General features: G+C 37.9%; 6 protein-coding genes across 12 annotated transcripts; 2 read left to right on the plus strand and 4 right to left on the minus strand.

Annotated features, from left to right (window-relative positions):
* Positions 1-161: 161 nt before the first annotated feature.
* Positions 162-1,499, plus strand: LOC18603265 (uncharacterized). The gene has a single exon (XM_088805260.1). The coding sequence runs from the start codon at positions 186-188 to the stop codon at positions 1,236-1,238; it is 1,053 nt and encodes a 350-aa protein (XP_088661386.1). The 5' UTR covers positions 162-185; the 3' UTR covers positions 1,239-1,499.
* Positions 1,500-3,124: 1,625 nt separating this feature from the next.
* LOC18603266 (protein NPGR2-like) lies at positions 3,125-7,746 on the plus strand. 4 transcript variants are annotated; one of them, XM_018120226.2, is made up of 7 exons: positions 3,517-3,673; positions 3,847-3,925; positions 4,014-4,294; positions 4,506-4,758; positions 4,849-6,065; positions 6,788-6,941; positions 7,225-7,746. In XM_018120226.2, the coding sequence occupies exons 3-7, from the start codon at positions 4,037-4,039 to the stop codon at positions 7,539-7,541; spliced, it is 2,199 nt and encodes a 732-aa protein (XP_017975715.2). In that variant the 5' UTR covers positions 3,517-3,673; positions 3,847-3,925; positions 4,014-4,036; the 3' UTR covers positions 7,542-7,746. The 4 variants fall into 4 exon arrangements, with proteins under 4 accessions (XP_017975713.2, XP_007035198.3, XP_017975715.2 ...); XM_018120225.2 differs by having other exon boundaries at positions 3,852-3,925; XM_018120224.2 differs by lacking the exons at positions 3,517-3,673; positions 3,847-3,925 and adding an exon at positions 3,125-3,369.
* Positions 7,747-8,324: 578 nt separating this feature from the next.
* Positions 8,325-9,803, minus strand: LOC18603267 (large ribosomal subunit protein bL28c-like). The gene is made up of 2 exons (XM_007035140.3): positions 9,534-9,803; positions 8,325-8,745 (listed from the first exon to the last, which is right to left on the minus strand). The coding sequence occupies exons 1-2, from the start codon at positions 9,733-9,735 to the stop codon at positions 8,513-8,515; spliced, it is 435 nt and encodes a 144-aa protein (XP_007035202.3). The 5' UTR covers positions 9,736-9,803; the 3' UTR covers positions 8,325-8,512.
* Positions 9,804-10,210: 407 nt separating this feature from the next.
* Positions 10,211-16,640, minus strand: LOC18603268 (RNA-binding (RRM/RBD/RNP motifs) family protein). Of its 4 annotated transcripts, none has more exons than XM_007035141.3 (10): positions 16,497-16,640; positions 14,512-15,968; positions 14,277-14,411; positions 13,222-13,290; positions 12,933-12,974; positions 12,658-12,747; positions 12,354-12,461; positions 12,142-12,234; positions 11,896-11,972; positions 10,211-11,793 (listed from the first exon to the last, which is right to left on the minus strand). In XM_007035141.3, the coding sequence occupies exons 2-10, from the start codon at positions 15,928-15,930 to the stop codon at positions 10,728-10,730; spliced, it is 3,099 nt and encodes a 1,032-aa protein (XP_007035203.3). In that variant the 5' UTR covers positions 15,931-15,968; positions 16,497-16,640; the 3' UTR covers positions 10,211-10,727. The 4 variants fall into 4 exon arrangements, with proteins under 4 accessions (XP_007035203.3, XP_017975044.2, XP_017975045.2 ...); XM_018119555.2 differs by having other exon boundaries at positions 14,512-16,039; positions 16,497-16,633; XM_018119556.2 differs by having other exon boundaries at positions 14,512-15,996; positions 16,497-16,614.
* A 450-nt stretch (positions 16,641-17,090) lies between these two features.
* Positions 17,091-19,868, minus strand: LOC18603269 (multiple organellar RNA editing factor 2, chloroplastic-like). The gene is made up of 4 exons (XM_007035142.3): positions 19,378-19,868; positions 18,982-19,079; positions 18,806-18,871; positions 17,091-17,467 (listed from the first exon to the last, which is right to left on the minus strand). The coding sequence occupies exons 1-4, from the start codon at positions 19,794-19,796 to the stop codon at positions 17,325-17,327; spliced, it is 726 nt and encodes a 241-aa protein (XP_007035204.3). The 5' UTR covers positions 19,797-19,868; the 3' UTR covers positions 17,091-17,324.
* A 475-nt stretch (positions 19,869-20,343) lies between these two features.
* Positions 20,344-22,312, minus strand: CYN (cyanase). The gene is made up of 4 exons (XM_018118795.2): positions 21,902-22,312; positions 21,736-21,807; positions 21,011-21,119; positions 20,344-20,609 (listed from the first exon to the last, which is right to left on the minus strand). Exons 1-4 carry the CDS (start codon positions 22,174-22,176, stop codon positions 20,571-20,573), a joined length of 495 nt encoding a protein of 164 aa, XP_017974284.2. The 5' UTR covers positions 22,177-22,312; the 3' UTR covers positions 20,344-20,570.
* Positions 22,313-23,284: the final 972 nt, after the last annotated feature.

Genomic DNA, 23,284 nt, shown 5'->3' on the forward strand with positions numbered 1-23,284 from the left:
TAGAATCAAAACAAAATTACCCAAAATATCGCATATAATTTGATAATTGTAGCTAGGATTGTTTGGGAATTAAATGCCGCGAACGGTTAGTTGTTGAGATTATTTAATGCAATCCAATTTGGCCTTATAAATAGCACTTGAGTTGAGCTTAGCTCTCATTGAACGAAGCACATCACTCCAACAAAATGGTAAGGTTTACGAAAAGAGTTATTCTGTTATCTTTGCTCTGCCTTAATGTGTTTGTAGTAAATGTGGTTGCTAGAAATGTAGTGAGTACGAAAGAGAACGAGGAAGAGAAGTTCCTAAGTAGCCAAAAGGGAGGTGGCTTTGGTGCCGGAGGTGGGTCTGGTTTTGGTGGTGGAGCTGGTGGAGGTGGTGGTTTTGGTGGAGGAGGTGGTGGTGGGTTTGGAGGTGGAGGTGGTGGTGGGTTTGGAGGTGGAGGTGGTCTGGGTGGCGGCGGAGGTGTAGGTGTCGGTGGTGGAATTGGTGGTGGAGGTGGGAAAGGAGGAGGATTTGGTGGTGGGATTGGTAAGGGTGGAGGCGGTGGTGGTGGAATAGAAAAAGGTGGTGGAGGTGGTGGTGGGATTGGCAAGGGTGGAGGCGGTGGTGGTGGAATAGGAAAAGGTGGTGGATTGGGTGGTGGGATTGGTAAGGGTGGAGGCGGTGGTGGTGGAATTGGCAAGGGCGGTGGGTTTGGAGGTGGCATTGGAAAGGGTGGTGGCGGTGGTGGTGGAATTGGCAAGGGTGGTGGGTTTGGAGGTGGCATTGGAAAGGGCGGCGGCGGAGGTGGTGGCAAAGGGGGAGGCATTGGTGGTGGTATTGGTAAGGGAGGAGGAATTGGTGGTGGGATTGGTAAAGGGGGAGGCATTGGTGGTGGAATTGGAAAGGGTGGCGGAATTGGTGGTGGGATTGGTAAAGGGGGAGGCATTGGTGGTGGAATTGGAAAGGGTGGCGGAATTGGTGGTGGGATAGGAAAAGGTGGTGGTGGTGGTTTTGGTAAAGGTGGTGGCATTGGAGGTGGGATTGGAAACGGTGGTGGATTCGGTGGCGGTGCTGGTGGTGGTGCTGGAGGTGGTGCAGGAGGTGGATTTGGCAAAGGTGGTGGAGTTGGAGGTGGAAGTGGTGGCGGTTTTGGTGGTGGTGGTGGTTTTGGTGGAGGTGGAGGTGGAGGTGCAGGTGGAGGTGGTGGATTTGGAGGTGGCGGTGGTTTTGGAGGTGGCGGAGGTGGACACCACTAAAGCTAAGCTCCACGATGCATGCATGCATGCATGGATCAAATTGCTCTTATTAGTCCAATATGAACGCGTGTTTGATTGAATGTTGTCATTTTTCTTGTACAATCAAGTGAACGGTTTAGTTGAAATACTACAATATAAATAATAGCAATAATAAATTAATAATCTCTTTTCCAAATCCCATGTACCCTCCTTTTGTTATGTCCCTCCTTACTTCTTTTCTCCCCTCTACAATACATATATAGGACAAAGCTTTTCTGATCAGTCAGGTTAACGAATTGTTGTAAAAATGAAAATCAAAAGCATTAAAATATCAACAATATTTCTGAACCTTTAATTCAATGACTAATGCATCATCTCTCTTCTTTCAGCCATTACCTTTTTATTATCAGAAACGGTAATGTAATTTGTAAACCAATCATATTTAACAAATCAATGAATTGCTATAATCTAATAGATTGCTTACACTTTGCTCTTACATTTGCAATGCAAGCCAGATGAGAAAAAGACAATAATGGTCAAAACCAATAGCAAAAGTAACAATTAATGGTAGTTGCCTTTCTGCAGACAAGTATGGGCTTTGAATGGTTGTTAGTCGACAGTAATCATTAAATTTGGCAGAAGCCAAATTATAACCTGCACTTTTATCACATAACCAATGTTGGAATTAATTGGAAGTATTGTCACAGCTTTGAGCTGTCAGCTAGCACATGCATGATTTGTGGGTGAGGAGGAAAGCCATAAACAAAAAAATAGTACCATTTTTTTTAATTAATGATGGAAAAAAAAGGCTCTTAAGGCATGGTTCAATATATATGATGTGACATAATATCATGTTAATCCACACAGTAAATCTTGGTTTAGCCTTATAACTAGGTTTCAATATTGATATTAGAAAATTTGTAGTTAGACATTTTTGCTCCAAACCCTTCATTCTGAGTCATAAACTTTGAATCCTGTTTAGCTCTTTGCAATTGTGGAAGTCAGCTGTTTTGCAAATAGATTACACAATCTACAATCCAGAAAGGTAGCCTCTGCTAGCAGTTGCAGGCATACAGGTGATATACACTTCTCTTGTGCTGGAATGTAGCATCTGACTCATCACATTTACCACTTCTTGCCTCAATTTTTCTCCATTCTGTAGTTCTGATCAATAACATGGAAAAGAAAAATCCCAAAGTGTTATCCAGCAGAATCTGGGTTCATGCCAAAAACAGCCAAAAGTATATATATACACTTGTTCCTTATGGGGTTTGAGTTGAAGGGGAAAGGCATAAAGGAAGTGTCTTTCTTTTCTTCTTTTCTTGGGCAAAGAGAAGCTTGAGGTGGAAGGGAGTTTGGACCACTTTTGAATTTTGATGGTCTCAAACCTAATCCGAAGACTAAAGAGAGTAAGCTGCAGCCAGGTTGGAGCTTACCATATCATTTGCTGGGAACACGTTCTTCACTACTGAGTAAACTACAAAAAAGAATGCTACACTAGATTTGACTTTTGTCTTACTCTATATCTTCTGCAAAAGCAATGGTTGGAACTTGGATTGAAACCAAAGCAACAGAACAACATCCATAACAAGTTTTGCCTTGGTAATTTGTTTTTTCAGGTAATAAGCTAAACTCTGTCATACCAAAGACACGGTTTATTTATGTTTCAAAAGAAAAGAGAATTGGCAGTGAGCTGGAGAGAGAGAGAGCCTGCATGGACTATGGAGCCAGCAACTGACAAAGATGAGCAGAAGATTTCAAACTGGGCCAGGGACATCCGTTTCAAGAAACCGACTTTTCTATATTTTAATTTAAAAAGGAATTCTTGAATGGTACATTCATTATTACTCTCAGCAATGAAAACCCCCCTTTTCCGTCACATCTTTAAGGCAAGAACCAGCTGGTACAATGTTAGATTTCATAATTTATTACACTCATGCCTTCGCTATAAGAAACTCCAAAACTTGAAAAATAACATAAAAGTTCAAGACTAAGGTAAACAGGAGAGGGAAAAAGGTTGATAGACTTTGCTTTGGATTCTTGCTGTGCGAGTGAAAAATTAAGGACACTTTCGTTGTTTGGGTGAATTGTGGAGATGCACGGTGATGTGGGTGTCTGGTGGGCTCAGTCAATATTTTTTGGCTATGAAAAGGTACTTTTTTTTAGCTTTTTTTAACCCCATTTGGTCTTTTTTTTTTTTCTTTTGTATGATGATGTAATGGGTGATTATCTTCACTTGTATTTTACCTCCAACTGTACCTTTCAAATCACGGTATTCTAATTCTTTTTTTTTTTTTGTGGTGTGGATTGCTATGAATCATCATGTTTCAGTTGAATTTTCTGGGTTTTTTTGTTATTTTGCTGCACTCTTTTATCTTCGATGAGAAATTTGGCTGTTTAAGCCCAGTAACTGGGTGGTTATGATGGTTTTCTCAACCTGGGTTGCAGGAAAATAGGTGGGTTTTTCTTGTTGCAACATATGATTTTGACTTGGGATTCTGGGTTCATAATTTTAGAGCTCAAGTGCTTCTAGTATTTAGAAAATTGTTAAAATTTGGTTTAAATCTCTTATCAAGAGTTTCATCTATGTTTCTTTTGCATGCAAAGGATAATTTTGCTTTCCTTTTAGGGTAGATGATTGAGCATTTCTGGCTCCTGAGTTTACTGGACGGTTTAATTTGTATTCACAAGCTGATAACAAATCAGAGGTGCTAATGCTTACATTTTATGATATGTTTATGTTCTTGGAATGCTCCTAATTTTGGATGGTTGGTTATGTTGATGCTATTGTTGAAGGATTTCAAGTGTAACAAAACGGTATGGCAATTAAGGATTGGATAAATAAGCGAGGATTCAGTGTTCGAGAGAGGTTTCAGAAGATGATGAAGTGCATCTGGTCAGGACAGCAGATAAGAGTTGATGATACTATTGCTTCTTCTGAGTCCCTAGCGACTCGGGACTATTCAGTGAGTGGTTACTCGTCTAGACCTGGTGAGATGGCGGAAACAAAGGTTGACAATAGCAATATTGAAGAAGCAGAGTCATCTCTTCGGGAGAGTGGTTATCTAAACTACGAGGTTGGTTACATCTAAATTTCGCTTCTTTGTTGGCTTTCACCTTTCCTGTCTTCTTGCTTTTAGTTCTCTTTCCTTTTACACTCTCTCAATCTTTGACATTTAAAGGAATTCCTTCACAATGATATGGGAGAATGGGTAACTATCAGGCAATATCCATTGCATACTAATTTGCAGTGCTTAGATTTAGCTAAGAGATTATTTTAATTTATAGGAAGCAAGGGCATTGTTAGGAAGGCTTGAGTATCAAAAAGGAAATATAGAAGCGGCACTCCATGTATTTGAAGGAATAGATGTTGCTGCTGTGACTTCCAAGATGAAAGTCTCCCTTGCTAGAAGATGTGAACAAAATCGGCGCCGCTCTCAAAGTGATGCTGCTCCAGCCATGTCTATGCATGCTGTTAGCTTACTTCTTGAAGCTATATTTCTGAAGGCAAAATCATTGCAGCATCTTGGAAGGTTTGGAGGTATGCCCTTTAACTTCTTTTCACATGTTGAAGCTAAAAGAATCACTGCATAGTCATCTTTTTATATGTTTTTTCCTGATATTTTTACAGAAGCTGCTCAATCATGCAAAGTTATTTTGGACAATGTTGAATCTGCATTGCCAGAGGGCCTTTCCGACAACTATTCTACAGATTGTAAATTACAGGAAATTCTTAACAAAGCTGTTGAATTGCTTCCTGAGCTGTGGAAACTTGCAGGGGATCCCCAAGAAGCTATCTTGTCGTACCGGCGGGCTCTCCTCTACTACTGGAATCTTGATATGGGAACCAAATCAAAACTAGAAAAGGAATTTGCAGTGTTGCTTTTATACAGTGGTGCCGATGCAAGCCCTCCAAACCTCCGTTCGCAGATGGAAGGTTCCTTTGTGCCAAGAAACAACATAGAAGAGGCTATTCTTTTATTACTAGTTCTGCTGAGAAAATTTTTTCTCAAAAGGATTGGATGGGATCCATCAATCTTGGATCATCTTGCTTTTGCTCTATCTGTTTCAGGGGAACTAAGAGCCATAGCTCATCAGGTTGAAGAGTTGCATCCAGAGATCATGAACAGAAAAGAAAGATATTCTACTTTGGCTCTCTGCTACTATGGGGAAGGCGAAGACATAGTTGCATTGAATCTTTTGCGGAATCTTTTGAATAGCAGAGACAATCCAGACTGCATTCTGGAATTGTTGCTAGCCTCAAAAATTTGTGGGGAGAATATGAGTTGTATTGAAGAAGGGATAAGTTGGGCACGCAAAGCACTTTCTGGATTGAACGGGAGATGTGGGCAGATGGTGAGCAAAGCTAACTGCTTACTGGGAGTTTTATTGTCATCTCAATCTAGGTTGGTTTCTTCTGATTCTGAGAGGATTTTGAAGCAGTCTGAAACAATTGAGGTGCTGGAAACTGCAGAAAAGATGATGACAGAAAGGGATCCCTACATTGTATTCCATCTTTGTCTAGAAAATGCTGAGCAGAGGAAGTTGGATGTTGCACTTTATTATGCAAAGCAGCTGTTGAAACTTGAAGCAGGGTCTAGTGTTAAAGGATATGTCCTTTTGGCTCGGATATTGTCTGCTCAAAAACAGTTCGTCGATGCAGAGACAGTAATTAATGCTGCTCTTGACCAAAGTGGGAAGTGGGACCAAGGAGAACTGTTGAGAACCAAAGCTAAACTTCAGATTGCACAGAACCAGTTAAAAAATGCAGTTGAGACATACACTCATCTTCTTGCTGTTCTCCAAGTTCAGTATAAAAGCTCAGGTGCTGGGAAGAAACTTCTAAAGGTAGGTTGCACATACCATTCGGTCAAGTTTATTCTTTTGAAGTTGAATTTTGCCAATAAGGATAAACTTGAATCTGGTTGAAGTTTTTTGGAAGTGAAAAATCAATAATTTGACTTTCCTCTGCAACTGATAGAACAACTCTACACTTTGAGATAAGTACATTAGTTTCTCATCAATTTTTATAGTAACCTTAAGTGTCTATTGGTTAGTACTATCACCAATCAAGTGGTAAAGAGATTATTGAGCATCTTTCACCTTTTTCATTCCAGCATGTCAGTTCTGAAACAAACAAGTGGCTTACTGTGCCATAGGTCCTCCTGAAATCTAGAGCCATGCAAAACATCAGACTAAGTAAAGTAAAAAAGATTTGAAACCTTATGCTTGTTTTTGGTGTGAGTGTGAGAAAGTTGCATGTTAATCTGAGCAACTTAAAATCTGCAAGGGGTTCCGTTTGTGTTGAATGGATTGTAGCATAAAACAGAGTACTTTTTGATATGATAACTACGATTCAATAGGAACGAGAATGTGTTATAGGTTCTGATCCTCATGCACACTGGTGTAGCAAATGATATTAACCACATCATCCATGTGTTTTGTGTAACCATGGAAAGCTTTCATCATATTGAGAGAGAGAGAGAGAGAGAAATTCACTAGCATGTAACTCATAGATCCAGAAGTCCGTTAAATGATTCTTGGATAAATTGCTCTTTTATTCCACACAGACCAAGGGAAAGTGGGATAGAAGCTTGGAAATGGAAACATGGCATGATCTAGCTAACGTGTACACCAGCTTGTCACAATGGAGGGATGCTGAGGTCTGTCTGTCAAAATCTAAAGCTATCAGTCCTTTTTCCGCTTCTAGATGGTATTCTACAGGTATCTCTTATTGGTGAATCTGGTTCTTGATCATTTTGCTGGCAGTTTTTGTTCTTAAAACTCTTGCTTCTTTATGGACTTGATGAATCTAATGGGTTCAATTTGTTCTTAAAGCATGTTAAGAGCTCTTCTTCACAGAAAAATTGGGAAGACAAAATTGCTTGGAATTATTTAAGTCTTATCTCTTCATCTTGTATTAGTGTAAACTTTGGTTTCTCCTGTGAATTCATTTTCAGACATACCAGTCCACCTTATGATGTCTAAAACTTGGTGATTTTATTAGGTCTACTTAATGAAGCTAAGGGGTTCCACCAAGAAGCTCTGAGATCATACAGGAAGGCATTAGATGTTGAACCCACACATGTTCCAAGCTTAATATCTACTGCCTGCATCCTCAGACAGCTTGGTGGCCAATCAATGCCCATAGTCAGAAGCTTTCTGACCGATGCAGTTCGACTTGACAGAACAAACCCTGCTGCCTGGTACAATCTGGGGTTGCTCTACAAGGCTGATGCTAGTGCGTCAGCCCTAGAGGCTGCTGAATGCTTTGAGGCTGCTGCCCTTCTTGAAGAATCTGCACCAATTGAACCCTTTAGATAAACAGCTTTAACGCCATATTTTTTTTCACTGTTAGCCTTGTCTGAATTGTTGTATGTAAATTAGATATTGGACGTGATTTTGTACATCTTAGGTTATCTAGCATAGAGTTGGAAAAAGTTCAAAAAAAGAAGGGAAAATGGCATATTTTTGTGATTTAACATTTACGTATCCATTCATGATCAATGCAGGTTGTTTTGATACATAAGTTGTAGTTATATTTGGGGAAACACATACCAAGTATATGTTTTACATACTGACATAGTTAAAACTATTAGGGAAGGTATCAAAGCATGGTTTAAATTAGTTCTAGTATAAAAATCAACCTTTTTCACATCACTGATTACTTGACAAGGGAAAGATAAAAAAAATTGTCCCTTTATAGTTGGTTAATTACAAAGATGAGTTGGCCTGCACGGTTCCTGTTGGAAGTTGATGGCATTTCTCAATTGGCTTAACTGCCTATCTAGTTGTAATCATGCATCAAAGGATATAGATTTTTGCAACTGGAATTTCAACTATGAAATCGTATCTATTCATAAGCCATTATCTCAAGTCTCAATGTTCAACCAAGCATAACCTTCTCAGCTTAGTTATGTCTGAATCTGTAATATATGCCTCAGCCTTCAAGCAATGAAGAAAAAAAACACAGATTCCTCTTTGATGCACATGGTAATTGAGCACTTTTAGTATCCAATCCACTGCAAGATGCAAGCGGAAGCCAGAAGGATCAAATTATCTTCTCAACTAAACTAACTTCTGCCTTCTTCTCACAAAGACATCTACTGGTCACAATCATGATTTTTGCATTTGAACAAAAGGATTCAACTTATCAGGCTTGAAAAAATTACATAGAAGAGGAAATGAGAATAAAGTGAAAAGAATAGAAATTAGCCAGTGCTTTATCAACAATTTTTTTGTTTTCTTGAAGATAATTCTCCAACTACCACTGGAATCTAAAAATTTGGTCATTATCATTCCTTGCGAAGATCTATCCCAGCCTTCTTAGCAACAGCATCCAGTCCGTTCTTCTCAATGGTCTTCAATGCCTTTGTCGACAAACGCAATTTTACATAGCGCTTACCAGCTTCCCACCAAACCTTCTTGTATTGGAGGTTGACAAACTGCAATTTCTTTGTCTTGTGGTTCGAGAAAGAGACTTTGTTAGCTTTGTTTGCTTTCTTTCCAGTGAAAGGGCATACTCTGCCTGAAAAGATTGATCAAGCTATGAATCACTTTTCACTTTCTACCAATCAATTAAATGGAACTAATCAAAATCAACATAATAATGCTTGAGGATGGCCATATGTTAACTCACCACTAACTTAACCCCCCCCTCCCCCCCCCCCCTCCCCCCCCCCCCCCCCCCCCCCCCCTCTTTCTTTTAATGAACACTCACCATCTCACAGAAAAGGCTACATTCTCAACACTAAATACCAAATGAAATAGCCATCACATTTTCATCTTCAATTAGTACTAAATTCCACAGAGAAAGTCATGATCAACATTCTACACTACATAGCCATAAATTTCCCTTTAGGTCTGTAACACTTTACCAGTCACCAGCACTCAATTCTACCTGCTCTTCAAACCAAATATAACAAGAAAAGCAAAGTTCCCCTACTCAAAATTTATCCGAAAACAATACATTAAACAACTTACACAGAAACAAATGCATCCAACTCTCACAAACTCTAATCTATCACCGATTCCAACTTGGAATTACCATGCTATGTGTAATGAAGTTCACATTTTCATTTAAACATTGCATCCAAGTCCACAAACCCAGATATTCTTTTTTGAAAATTTCACTACCCATCTCCTAAAAACACCCACTTGCATAACAAAATTGATAACTTTCAATCAACAATGAAATTTCACATAATGGAACTAAAAACAAAGTGCAAAATTGAAACCAACCCAGAAATTTAATCATAAAACTGAAATAATATAAACAAAAATTCTGAGTAAAAAGCAAAGAGGCAGAGGATTTACGAGCAACAGGCCGGAGAGCAGGAGTGAAAGGTGCGGATATGGGTTTTATAGGTGCCAAGTCAGGGATGTTGTAGGAGATTTTGACTCCACTGAGTTGGGAAGTAACAAAGCCTAGGAGTTGTGAAGATGGCCTTGTCTTTGGAGGCTCTGGTTTTTGAAACCGAAGAACAGAAGAACTTCCCAAAGTAGCCAACGTTGCCATTGTTGCTTTGTCCGTGTTTCAGCTTTTCTGTATATCTGTCTTGTTTTTGTGAAGGAAAAAGAAAAGAGTGTCTGGATAATGATTTTTGTTTTCTTTCTGTTATTTGGGCTGTGGCCTTTAGACACGAGTAACAACCCAAGCACACCAAGCCTAGGTCATGGTAACCTTCTTTAGATCCAAAAATAAAAATATATCTTTCCAAAAAAGATGAAATATTTTTTATTTTTTCCAATTTTATGGATCAAAATACTAAAAACAGAAACATAAAATTGATTTATATGAAATAATTATATTCGAATCTGATATTATTATTGTATATACAAAATTATTATAATTAAATTTTGATTCAATGACACTTCAAATCTATTTGACATATCTAATATTTGAATACATTTAAGCCAATCAGCAAGAATAAACCAGGATTGCCAATTTCCATTGATCGGAAGTGTGATGTCTAACAATATAATCTGCAATGTGATCAAAGATATCATGGATGAACCCTGTATTAATGGTGATGAAAGGAATAAAAACTCAGAAGCCCCATCCTTACCAGACTATAAAGGTGCTACTGTTTAATAAACAAACGTCCAAGTATCAGTAGTATATCTACTTTTACAATGATAATGTCAAATAAAAGTACATGGAGAAGTTTTGGCTCCACAGAAAGTTGATACATGCAGTAACCACCATGAAGCTGGTCGGATAGATCTATCTCCTCTTCTTTCCGGTGCCTTAAATACAAAGGGTCCTTTCCCACACAGACAAGCACGAAAGAGTTCGGACTAATTGAAGCCAATCTACCTCTGAAAAAAATTCTAAGCCAAGCTAGTCAAAGTAAGATTCTCTAGTGTCATATGGCCACGGCCTACCGTAATGATATGCAAAATTCCAATGTAGCATGATGATGCTGATGAACATACTACAAAAATAAGGACGCATGGAGTTTTAAAGGTCATGTGAAGCAATTGTATCTCCAATTGCAATGATCCAATTCATTTTGGAAATTTCAACCGATAAAGGTCTGGATCAATGTACTCCACTGTCACAATCCGGTCATCAAATAACCGTCCATGTATACAGTGAGCAGCCATGCATGATGCTTCTATTCTCCTATACTCAACAAACACACAGCCAGGCTCAAAAATCTGTTGCAAATTGTTCTCCTTATTTTCAGCCTGCTCAATAGTATCTGATTCTATTTTCACACCACCGGCAGAACCATCAACAGCTTCTGGTAACTTGCCATCAACTTCCTTCAGCTCCAGATCTTCTTTGGGCACCAATTTCTTTTCCACATTGATGACTTCAATTTGAACATTATCAGCAACCTTGTCAAATTGAGAGTCTTGTTCCTCTGTTCTCGGCATCCTAGGGATCTCTTGAGAAATTGAAATTGGCACACTCTTAGATGCAGGATCTTCGATAGCCACCTCAGCATTGGGACATCCTTCTGGTAACTTTCCATTGACTTCCTCCAGATTTGACTCATTAGCTGCTAATATCTCGTCAACATTGATGGCTACACTTTTAATATTGTCAGCATTCCTGTCAGAATAATAATCTGATTCCTCTTTTGAGGCATTCATCAGCTTAGGAACCTCTTGAGACACTGTCATGGCTACAGTCTCCGAGGCCAGATCTTCAACAGCCAATTCAGTATCAACCTGAGCTCCAGCAGCAATGTTGCTGTCAAGCCCCCCAGGCTGACATGGCTCAGTATCCAAGCTCTCACGGTTTATGTCTTCCTTATTGATATCACCTTCAAACTCACCTTGTCGACATGACTCATTGTCCACAAGTTTGCACAGAGGTTTCTCATCATTAATGCTGTCGCCTGCCTTTTCCTCATGAGCATCACTTGGAAATTTTACCTGAGCAGTTCCTCCAGAGTTTCCATCAGTAACTTCTTCCATTGTCTCTGTTTGAACATTTATTTCATCATTTTCTAGGTTCCGCCTGGCCCCAGTTTCCCTTGTATTATCATCTATTTTCTTATCTCCAGTGGCAATGATAGCGTTGGCATGCTTGACAATATTAACAGATTTAATAGTACCAAACCTGCAGGATTGATGGTTCAACATATATATTTCAGATCAACCCAATAAAGAAGTATGATCATGAGAAAGAGATAACAATAAGTAGGGGCGTGTTTCATCAGACCTAGCACACTCTAACCGTACATCTTCTAGTACTTCTTCTGCCTCTGCTTCAGATAGTGATGAAAAGTCTTCTGGGAACTAAGCCACAAAAACAAGGACAAGGATTATGACAAGGAACATATTTTCCTTTCAGATAAAACATTAGTGAGTGGACCAGAAATAAACTTGTCCAGCACACCTCTTCAGAGTTCAAAACACGAGATTGCTACCAACATAGCTACACATGCATCTAAGTTATCTACTTTACCAGACTTTTAAGCTTAAGGACTTGAGTCGGCTTCTGAAGAAGTGGCCTTGCATGCTGAGGGATAACAAAGGATTGTCGGTCTCCGCCATTTCCCTAGGACATGTTTCTTCTAGTTAGTACAAATCTCCACATAACATTAAGGCTAATGAGAAAAAATTACAGCTTTGAAGCTTTTTTTTTTAAAAAAAAAGACAACAGTGCTAAAGTAGTACCAAGGATGAGCCATTGGGAACAGCCTGAACTGCAGTGATTACTTGCCCTCCCAACTTCATTCCGTTCAGACCAGCACAGGCTTTGAGAGTAACAGATTCGTCTACATACTGATGTATTAAGTTAACAGATATTCAAATTAAGAAGAGCAGATTTGTTTATACGCGTACAAGAAAAGAATTGAAAATATGCACAAGGAAAGAACAGAAGTAAATAAGAAAAAGAGTAGGGAGAACAGCTACACCGGTTTGATACTTATTTTCACAAAAACAAGCATTTAATAGAAGTGAATACATTTCATGTTACCTCCAGAATAGCATATTGGTCACCAAGATCCTCGTTGATCTCAAAGTGATATGCCTTCAAAGGACCAAAGGCATTAGCAATCTCCACAAGCTGAAAATAGCATACAAATCCTAGTCAGTTTAAATGAGTGCTAAACTAGATATTATGAAAATGAGAAAGAGATAAAGGACCAGAAGAGAAAAGGAAAATTAGTAGGGAGGAGAAAGATGAAGAAGGAACACAAGAGCTCTAAATCTAATTTCTGGGCAGAATTGAGAATTTTAAAATCATATTACCATCTCACATGAAATAGCCTTTGAAATCCCACCAATGAAGATCTGCACCAAGCTCACAAGAAAAAGAAATAATACATAAAGATTCCCACAAAAACCAGAATTAGCAGTAAGTTAAATGCCATCAACAAGAGGTGCAGGGTGGTAACATAACACCCAAAAAAAAAGCAGCAAGACAGCTATAAATAAAGATAAAAATGAATTAGACAAATACTTGTGGTACTTCAATAGTAATACAATACAAGTCATTTTACTGCCAAGAATAGTGGAGGCTTCAACTATTAATGCATACCTTGTGATGTGAATCCTTCACAAAATCACTGACTTTAGTAACTGCTTCCGACTTCTCCAGTTCACCAGTCTGCATGAAAATAGCAACTGTCTGAAAACCTGCTACGATGGTAACCACAATATACCTCAGACAGAGCAAAGCAGTAGAAACGTGCTAGCTTTTTTTGGCTGAACAGAAAGCACTAATTGAATTAAAATGATTCTATCTATGACAAGATAAATGCAGGCAAAGCAGATAAAAATCATCCAGACTTATTGATGATTTGAAAGTGCAACAAAATTCTGAATTGCAAACAAGCACCCTGATGTACAGAAACATTGAAAATGAAACTGTTTTGATCTCACTTCATCAGTTTAAAAAGAATATAGGCAAATGAGCAGAAATGGATAGGTAACAAGACCATGTACAATCTCCAAAATATTGTGCTAGTTGTAGCTGGCCTCTTAACTCTCAGCTCCTCGTAATGGAATAATATAATGAAGTTAATACCCTTCCATTGTAACAGTGTTCTATAATGCAAAGTGTCTAGTTTATGGATATAAAGAGGGTAAAACTAAAGCCAAGTAAAATCATTGTAAAAACCAATCAAATTAAGGTGCATTTTAAGGATTTTCACACTTAACTGTAAGAAAAAGAAAATCATAATTACTTCTGCAGAAGAAAAACAAAAGAATTGAAAACATTGCAAACTTCTAATCAATACGATCTAAGTACTGTTCCAAATAATAAATACATTAAATTGCTCACAACTAAATTAGTGCATTCAGATAGCATTCTCAATCAGTCAATATATCAACAACAATAATTACAAAAACAGATTACTTAACAAATGTCTAGTCATCTAACCTCAGTTTAATAAGAATATACTTTTTGGTTTTTGAGCCAAATACTTTCCATGTTAACAATATCATCAATTCCACAAAAGAGATTTCCAAAGATAGTTCACAAATAAATCAGATATAAACAAAAAAGAAAGTTATAAAACTGATTAATCCCGAAAAAAAAATGTCCACAAAGATTGATAATTAAATAAATAGAGTTTTAATTTGTACTACCACTTCTACAAAGTCTTTAGGGCGTCGAATTTTGAGAATGGAACCAGAGAAGATACTGCCATCAAAAGAAAGAGCTGCAGAAGCATCCTCTGGTGTAAGGAATTCAACAAGAGCTTGGCCCTTTCCTTTGTGTATCTGCAGTTAAGATTTGTAAGGCATAACATCTTCCTATGTTGCATTCATATGTATAACAAACGTAAAATGTACACCATTCAACAATAAATCAGAGACTTACAATGCAGCTAATACATGGTTGGGCTCCTGGAATATGATTAATGCCAGACGAAAGCAAAAAATTATTCAAGGATTCCATAATAGCTTTCTCAGAGGCTGAAGCAGGCACATTTTCTACATAAAGCCTTCTCATAGGCCTGGTAGCTTCTGTTAACTGAACTGAGTCGACGGAGACATTATGCTTCCATGATAAAGAGCTTGTCAAAGACACAACATGAGGCTTCCCTGTAGTTGAAACACTAGGAACAGCACTGACTACTGCATGCATATTTAAGGAAACTGTTTGGCTTGATGCCTGTAAATTGGAAGAAAGTGAACCAGAAACAATCTTTTCTGGTTCTGCAGGCACAAGATCCCACTTAGCTGTTCTCTTCTCTGTCGAACGATGAACTGGGGAGGGCGTCCTAACAGCAGCTTCAGTCTTTCTCTTCCTTGGAGAGTAGCCACCAAGACCACTTGTGGAGCCACCATGTCGCCTATGGTGACCACTTGAACCATTACTTGTCATTCTGCTCCTGTCATCAAAATTCTGTCTTCCAGACCTCTCTTTTAGGCCATGTGAGAACGGTTCATGCTTTGACACATGGTGTGATGCACGCTTGTGTGCCTGTGGAGAGAGTGAAATAGATCTTCTATGCCTGTGCTCACGCTCTCGACTATATGACCGCCTCCTTTTATGGTGTGATTCCTCATAATAGGATCTCGATGATTCTTTCCTCTCCCTTCTCTCAATAGTTTCTGAAGGATGCCCCTTCTGCATATCATGTTTTTTTGCAGTACTCCTTTCTCTATTTTCTTCATCATCTCTAGTTTGATATTTTCTCTTGCCATCTCTCTCATATTTTCCCTCCATTCTGCCTGCATGTCTATCCCTCTCCACTAAATCTCTTGAATGCTTCTTAGCATCTATAGTTTCAAAACCACCAGCTGGTCGCTCATTTGTTCTCTTCACATGGATTTGTTTCTCATATTTGCCTTCATCCTTAACACCTATATCTTTTGTCACTTCAGACTTCAATTTTTTTTCTGACGCATGATTCTCCCTATTTTTCTGGTTAGACAGGCTATCTTTTCTCCTAGATGCATTCTCTCCTTTCTTGTGGGAATTTCTCTTCTCCAATTCCTCTGGTAAACGCTTTCCATCACCAGGAGAAAAATCTTTACCATGTCTGTGGCCTCCTTCAGAATTGTTAACATTAGAATCATTCTGGATTACACTAACCTTTGCTATCTTCCCTACTTCTGTATTTCCTTCTTTGACACTTTCAGCATTTTCATTAAGCTTTCTATTATTCCTCTTAAACATAATCTCATCATAGCTGAAAGGCCTTGTCCGGGCAGAAGTTCCTTCATGGGAATCATGTTGTGGGAGCTCACCCCCTTTTTCATGTTTTTCTTTACGCCGACTCCATCTGCCCATCTTGCCAAGTATTCTAACTATACTTCTTATTTGTCAATCTACCAAAAGGACACAAAGCATTCAGCCCTATACCCAGATGAATAGCATAACACAGCTTCAATGCCAAAATCTGATAAAAGCATTCAAAATTTCTCCGTTCACCGCACCATAAAATAAAATAAGAACCCCTTGTTTATATAGAATTCTGAGGAAATCACAATCTCTGTTTCTAAAGAAGTTGAGACTTTTCATAGCATTCTCATTGGTACAACAATTACTAAACAACCCATACAAAGTTTTACAGCAAAGAGAGAAAAAAAAACTCCCGAGCTTTTTTTAACTTTGAAGACCCAAGTAACCATTTTCTTGAACACATAAAATAATACAACAAAAAAAACCCAGTAATTCGACTCTATAAAGTTTTGTTCTAATACAGAAATGAAATTATGATAAAGACCCAGAAGAGAGAAATGAAGCAAGAAAAATAAAATTGAAAACTTTCTCCCAAAGTTCCATCCTTTCAAAAAACAAAATTGTGCAGAGACCAGATAGAAAATAGAGAAAGAACGAAAAGTAAAAGGTTGTACCTTGAGAAAGGGAGGAGTTGGGCTAGAAACAGAGGTGGGTAGAGGCTGAGACAAGACGAGTAGGGTGGTAGAGCTGACCTTTCCCCCGGTCGAAAACCTAGAAACTAACAATTAATATAGTTATCCGTAAAAAATGGGAGGAACGGAAAACTCTTTTTGTCCTTTTTTTTTTTTATCCTTATTCTTTTGTGCTGTGGTAATTTTGTTTAATCTAAATTTGCTGTAAATTGTTTTCCTTTGTTTGCATTTTTATGAAAATTCAATTGCATTGTCGCAAGGGAAAGTTTGATGAGGGAATCATATTGCTTTTGTGGGTTGGATTGTAGGCAAAGGTGAACTCATTTACAAAGAAAAAAAAATTGTAAAAATTAAAACTATCATATTCATATTGTAAATTTAATTTTATCCATTTTTTAGTATTAATATATTGTTCATATTGAAATGACAAAAATTTACAATTCATTTAAAAGAAATAAGATATCTTTTTTCTTTTACCTTTTTGTTGTCATCTTTCTTAACAAGAGTATCAAACCATTTATGATAAGAGAGATATATCAAGATTTCAAGACTATTACGGGCTACCTTTGCCAAACATTGGGGGAAAACATAAAGGAAATAAAGAACTTGAGTTCTACACTGAGCATGACTTCACACAGCAACAATAATAAAGTCCAGAACTCTTGCACAGAACATCTTAATTCAGTAAAATAACTGCTACAAATGCCGATATATTCTTTATCATAAGACTTCCATATGTCCAGCAACACATCACAAAAGTTAACCACTTCTAACATTTCTATACAAAATCCTTCTTTCAAATCAACTGTTTCACCGCATGTTCTCTCTGCGGCGCACGTAACGAGTCCTGTCATTGTACCTTGGCCTGTCTTGGGCTCTCTGGGGCTGTGGTTCCACCCTCCTTTGTCTTTCAGGTGGTCTTTGAACAATCTCACCATTAACAAACAATTCAGCTGCAACATCCCATACCATCCGTAGTCATTAGTCATTAATCAATTCGATGAGAAGAAAAAAAGCAGGAAACTCTCACAAGGAAATCAGCACATTCTTTTTTTAAAATGCTGCAACAGAAACTCAATAACTGAAATGAACCAAAATATGAAACATGAAGCATGACAATAACAAATGCAGAAGATTAGCATTCAAATGTTTCATTTCCACTGATAGAGCTCCATGTAGCATGCCATGAAAGAGGCATTTCATGTAAGTCCATTAGCATTCAAAACGAAACATTGCCTATAAGATGTTTTAGCTTCGCCAAGATGGACTACATGCCTAAGTAAAACACTCCAAGCAAGAACTTGGCCCACTTTTATTGGTGCAAACCATATACTAATGTCTCCTCCCCACTGATCTGAGCTCCTCGTAGAAGAAGAAGCACAAAGCTGTGAGATAGACATTTGATGTAAGTCCGTTAGCATTCAAAACTAAACATTGCCTAAAAGACGTTTTAGCTTTGCCAAGATGGACTCAATGCCAAAGTAAAATACTCCAAACAAGAACTTGACCCACTTTTATTGGTGCAAACCATATACTAATGTCTCCTCCCCACTGATTTGAGCTCCTAGTGGAACAAGAAGCACAAAGTGTGAGAGAGACGTTTGATGTAAGTCCATTAGCATTCAAAACTAAACATTGTGTAAAAGACGTTTTAGCTTTGCCAAGATGGACTAAATGCCCAAGTAAGATACTGCAAACAATAACTTGGCCAACTTTTTTTGGTGCAAGCCATATACTAATGTCTCCTCCCCACTGATCTGAGCTCCTACTACAATAAGAAGCCCAAAGCCGTAAGAGAGAAATTTGATATAAGTCCATTAGCATTCAAAACTAAACATTGCGTATAAGGCTTTCTAGCTTTGCCAAGATGGACTAGCATGTTCTCTATAATATGGAACCAGGCATTCCCTATAACACTCTTGCTAAATATTTAGCATGCTAAGTATCTTGCTGAGGTCAATTCAACATATAGAACAATCCCATGCACAATTTATCTTTGATGTCTACCGATAGGCAATTACAGATCTTAAGAAACTACAAAAACAAGCAAGAGAAAGTATACAAATGCAATTGCATAACCAGAATAAGAAGAAAAGCCAGCATGAGACTGCACTTAAGCAGGTGGCAAAGCTTATATACCTATAAGATCGATAGACATTGTCATATAACATAAGAAGGAAAGATAAGTGAAGAGCAAATGTCAAAATGGATGCACATGTCCTCAGGTAATCAGTATTTTATGAAAATACTAGCAAAGTTTTCACAAAACTACTTAAGCCAGAAAGGCTTACCCCCATAGTCCTTGTATTCAGGGTCAACATAAGAATCCGGAAGCACAAAGAGAACACCAGGCAATCCTGTTAACACAAAATGAACAAATTTATGTATTAGAGAACATAAACTTCCATCAGGAAAAGAAAAGAAAGAACAATCAATCCACCAACTGAAGGAAAATTAAAAACAAGACCTTCTAGCTTTTGTGAGGTCTCCTCATCAATCTCACAGCCGAATGCAAGGTACCTCTCACAGGAAACGTTGTAGATCCTCTTAATGGCTTCTTCCTTGCTAACACAGGATATTAACAAATAACTCAAACACGATAATCTTAAAAAACAGCTATGTCAAAATAGTCTAAGCAACACCAAAGAACATCAAATACAGAAATAAAATATATTTACATACCCAATCCAACTAAATAATAATGTTTAAGAAAACAAAACCGCACCCCAGAAAAATAACCAACTTAAAAACCCAAGATATTATCTTCCTTTCCAACCTTTACCCATAATTTTCCTCCCATTTTCCCACACTTTCTCAGGACCCAAACACCCAAAAATACACCAAAAAATCAATATAAAAATACCTGCCAACGACTTTAGCAAGGGTTTCAATATAACAATCAATCATTTGCTGCTTAGTTGCTCCTTCCCCACCGGGCTTATCCATAACAATAAGCCAATGCTGATAATCACACCCCGGAAAAAGCGGGGCCATCTCGGTAGGTGGCCGGTCACTGAAGTTCGACCCCGAGTTCAGCGGGGAGTAGGAGTTTCCAGAGCGGTTGACGCGGCATCGGATGGCGGTGAAGCGCGTGGGGACGAGAGGGAGAGCTCGGACGGCGTGGGAAAGAGGGGTAAGAGGGCGACGGGAGAAAAGGAGAGAAGGGATGGGAGTAGGGTGGGTGATGGAGGTGGTGGAGAGGAGGCGTTTGGGGCTGAGCACGGAGATAGTACGGTAGCGCGTGACGGCGGAGCTGGCGGCACGTGTTAGGGTTTGTGCCATGGTCAGAGATTGGCTTGAGAGCTAGGAGGACGTGAGGGTTTTTGGATTGAGAGAGGGTTTGGACATTCCTGGGGATAAGGGAGGCATTTATAGTGATAGTTTATCTCTCCATCTCTTGAAAATTTGTGGGCTTTGGATTTTTTGTTAGATTGTGAGCTTTGGATTAGGCCCAATAACAGAAATGTTTCTTCTCTTGTACCAGAGTACTGAAATATTCATCAAGATTCCAATATGTTCCCTCACTACCATGACTGCATTGCCAAAGCTTGCCAATTGATTTGTTTCTTTGGTCATTTTACTTGAATGTCAATTCAAAACAAGCTGGTAACATTCTTAGACAGTCACATGCAACAATCGATAGAGCTAAGCTTGAATTTTTACATGAGTGATAAGCTATGGAAGATGCAACATCCAACTCAAGACCAGTGACCAATTTGTCATACCAAACTTGAGTTGAATCAAGTAGGGAAGTACATTTAAATGTACATTTCTCAAAAGCGAAAACTGTAAAAGAAAATAATGAAGGTTTGCAATTGTGGGGGTTCCATTATTATGAATTATTGATATAATTGATGAGGAATTCAAATTTATGAGTACACAAGCAAAGTTTATTGTTTTTCACAAGCAGCTCTTAAGTCTTAAACAGGACACAACTATATACTACATCAAAGACTTATTTCTGTAGGAAAAAAAAACAAGAGTTTTTAAGGCATCAGCGTCACTGCTTCAGCTGCCCATTATTTAGCTTCCTCATTATCTGACTGTTGTTTAGCTTCATTGCAGCCGTAGTCTTGAAACCATATGCTCTGTCTTCTGCCGTGAGAAAGGAAGTTTAAGCAAGTGTATGTCAGTTCACATGCATAAAGCAAAGGTTTATTAATCAGACAAGTTAAATTATAGACTGGGATAATCCCAGCAGAATTTTCACTAATGGTGAAATAAATTTAGCAGCAATGAGGGTTTCATCTCTATGCCAGGGGCAAATACAAGATTCTGAACCATATATGAAATATGTTGCCGAAGTCCCTGTATCATGGTGGTCGTCACTTTCCTTGAAATCTATCAAGATAAACTAAAAAATGAAAGTTGAATCCTACATCTACATTCACCACTAGTTGTTGTCTTAGACCCTGTCATGTGCATTCCATATCAACAAGAAACAATGGGGAGACTTTTTTTTCATCATGAAACAAAGCAAACCAAAGGCAACTAACCTGCTCAGTATAAGGCAAGTATTTTCCATCAAACGTCACAACAACACGTTCTTTCCCGTCGACACCTTTAACTTTATCAACAGAGCAGTAGAAGTCTATAGCTGACATGCTAAAAAAAGAGGAACACAAATTAGTGAATAGATGAAAATTCAAATCACTTTGCCCTAACTTGTGAAGCTTTCCATGTTTGAAACAAAACCCAATTTTTACTACTTCAAAGTGTATCTAATGTGTATTACTTCAAACCAAAATCAATTTCTTTTCTCTTTCATTGTTCCAACTAGCAGAACCATTTTAAATTGAATCCCTTGTCCTGCCTTTAATTCCTGTTCTAATATACACTGCTATAATTCAACTGCCATAACCTATGCCGATTCATAACCAAGGCACAGGAACTTTAAACTTAAGCAAACAATCAGAAATCAGCTTCTATATCCACATTCAAATTCAATACAAGTTCCAAATGCTAACATCAGTATTGTCACTAATTAGCTCAAATCCGAACAACCAAAAGAAATTAATAGCACTAAATTGCCCAAAAGGAACCACTTAAAACCACAAAAACTTAAGCCTTACTTCTTGGGAATTGTGTGTGTGTGTATTTTGCTTTTCAAAAATAAAAATTATACAAGTCCCTCCCTTTTCCAATGCCATTTTACTATTGAGTTAGCAAATGTAAATCCTAACAAAAATTTGACTATAAACTAACAAAAAGAATAACTTACATGCCATCACCAAACTCTTCATTGATAATCTCCTTTATACTTTCACCAAAATGCATGACTGCCTCATTCAACCTTCAGGGGATAAAAAACAAAACTTGGGTATTAAAAAAAATACTCCTTTTTTTTATTTTATTTTATTTTATATGAATTAGGTAAGAAAAAGAACCTGTAAACAGTAGGTTCTTGGATAAGGTTAGGATCATAGGACCGCAAGGGTGGCTTCATCATCTCATCGAGAAGCTCCTCGGGCAGGTCAGGCAAGGCATCCCGTAGCTTAGGGGCGGTTTCAGCCTTGAGCTGAGCCTGGCGTTTAAAGAGCTGAGCTACGTAGACATTGGTTAACCCGGTTTCCTCTGCTATTTGATTGAAGGTTTTGCCTGATCTTAGCTTTATGATTTGGAGGCGGCGGGTGACGTTGGCTTTGTTCTGGCTGTCTTCCATTTTTATGTGCTTAGGATTCTGTTTCTGGAAATATAGGGGAAATGAAGAACGGAACTCCCCAGTTTAGTTTCCTAGTGGATATGCTGCCATTCTCCTCTAGCTCTTCAAACATTAAAAACAAAAGAAAAAACAAAATTCTTCATCATTTTCAGGTCACGAGTGAGCTTCAATGATAAACTGGGTTTTTCCATTATTGCTCAATGTAGAGCTTTAGTTACCATTGTTAGCCCACTTTTGCACCCAAAAAAGCAGCTCCTAGAATAACACATCCTGACCCATTTTGAAGGGCCTTTGAGCCATCTCAGCCCATACTTACAACCAGGCAATGATCCTGATCCGAAAATCCAACAGAAATCTTCAATTTCCATCTGATATCCCGCTTAAGAATTACATTTTCTTAACCTTGCCCTTGTTGGTTCCTTCAATGCTCTTATAAGATGCAGTTGCCAAAGGGAAAAGCATATATATATATATATCCACGAAATTCAATGCTCTACATTTCCACTTTATTGTCTCTATTACCCAACGCCAAGAGATTGCAAACATTCACATTCATTAAACTAATTAAGTCCAACATCTCTCTTCATATGCTCCCAAAACTTTCTTTTAATCATGACATAAGCCTATCATTTTTCTTAGCATACATTGTTTTTTTTTCCTATTTATTCCTTTTTAAAGTCCCTATCCTCCACAATTCCAAATATATATATATATATATATATATATATATATATATATATATATATATATATATATATATATATATATATAAGTCGTGAAGTCAGAATTTTACGTTTGAGAAGCAAAAATAAAAAATTCAATATTTAAAGGGATAAAATTTATAAATTCTTTAAAAATTTTGAAAACAAAATTATAAATTTTTAAAAAATAAATAAAAATTATTAAATTTTAAAAATTTAGGAGGGGCGAGCCCCTATTAGCCTCCCTCTCTCCCTCCGCCTTTGTATATATTTCTAATATTTAATGGTATCGTTTTTTAATTAAAAATTTTCCAAACATCACATGATTGAACAAGAAAATGATTTTGTCAGAAAAACTGGGAGAGCGGCGCAGAATGATAAGAGAATGGTGTATTCTCGTTACGAAA

Source organism: Theobroma cacao, chromosome 4, assembly GCF_053813885.1.
Source record: "Theobroma cacao isolate CCN51 chromosome 4, ASM5381388v1, whole genome shotgun sequence".
NCBI classification, from domain to species: domain Eukaryota; kingdom Viridiplantae; phylum Streptophyta; class Magnoliopsida; order Malvales; family Malvaceae; genus Theobroma; species Theobroma cacao.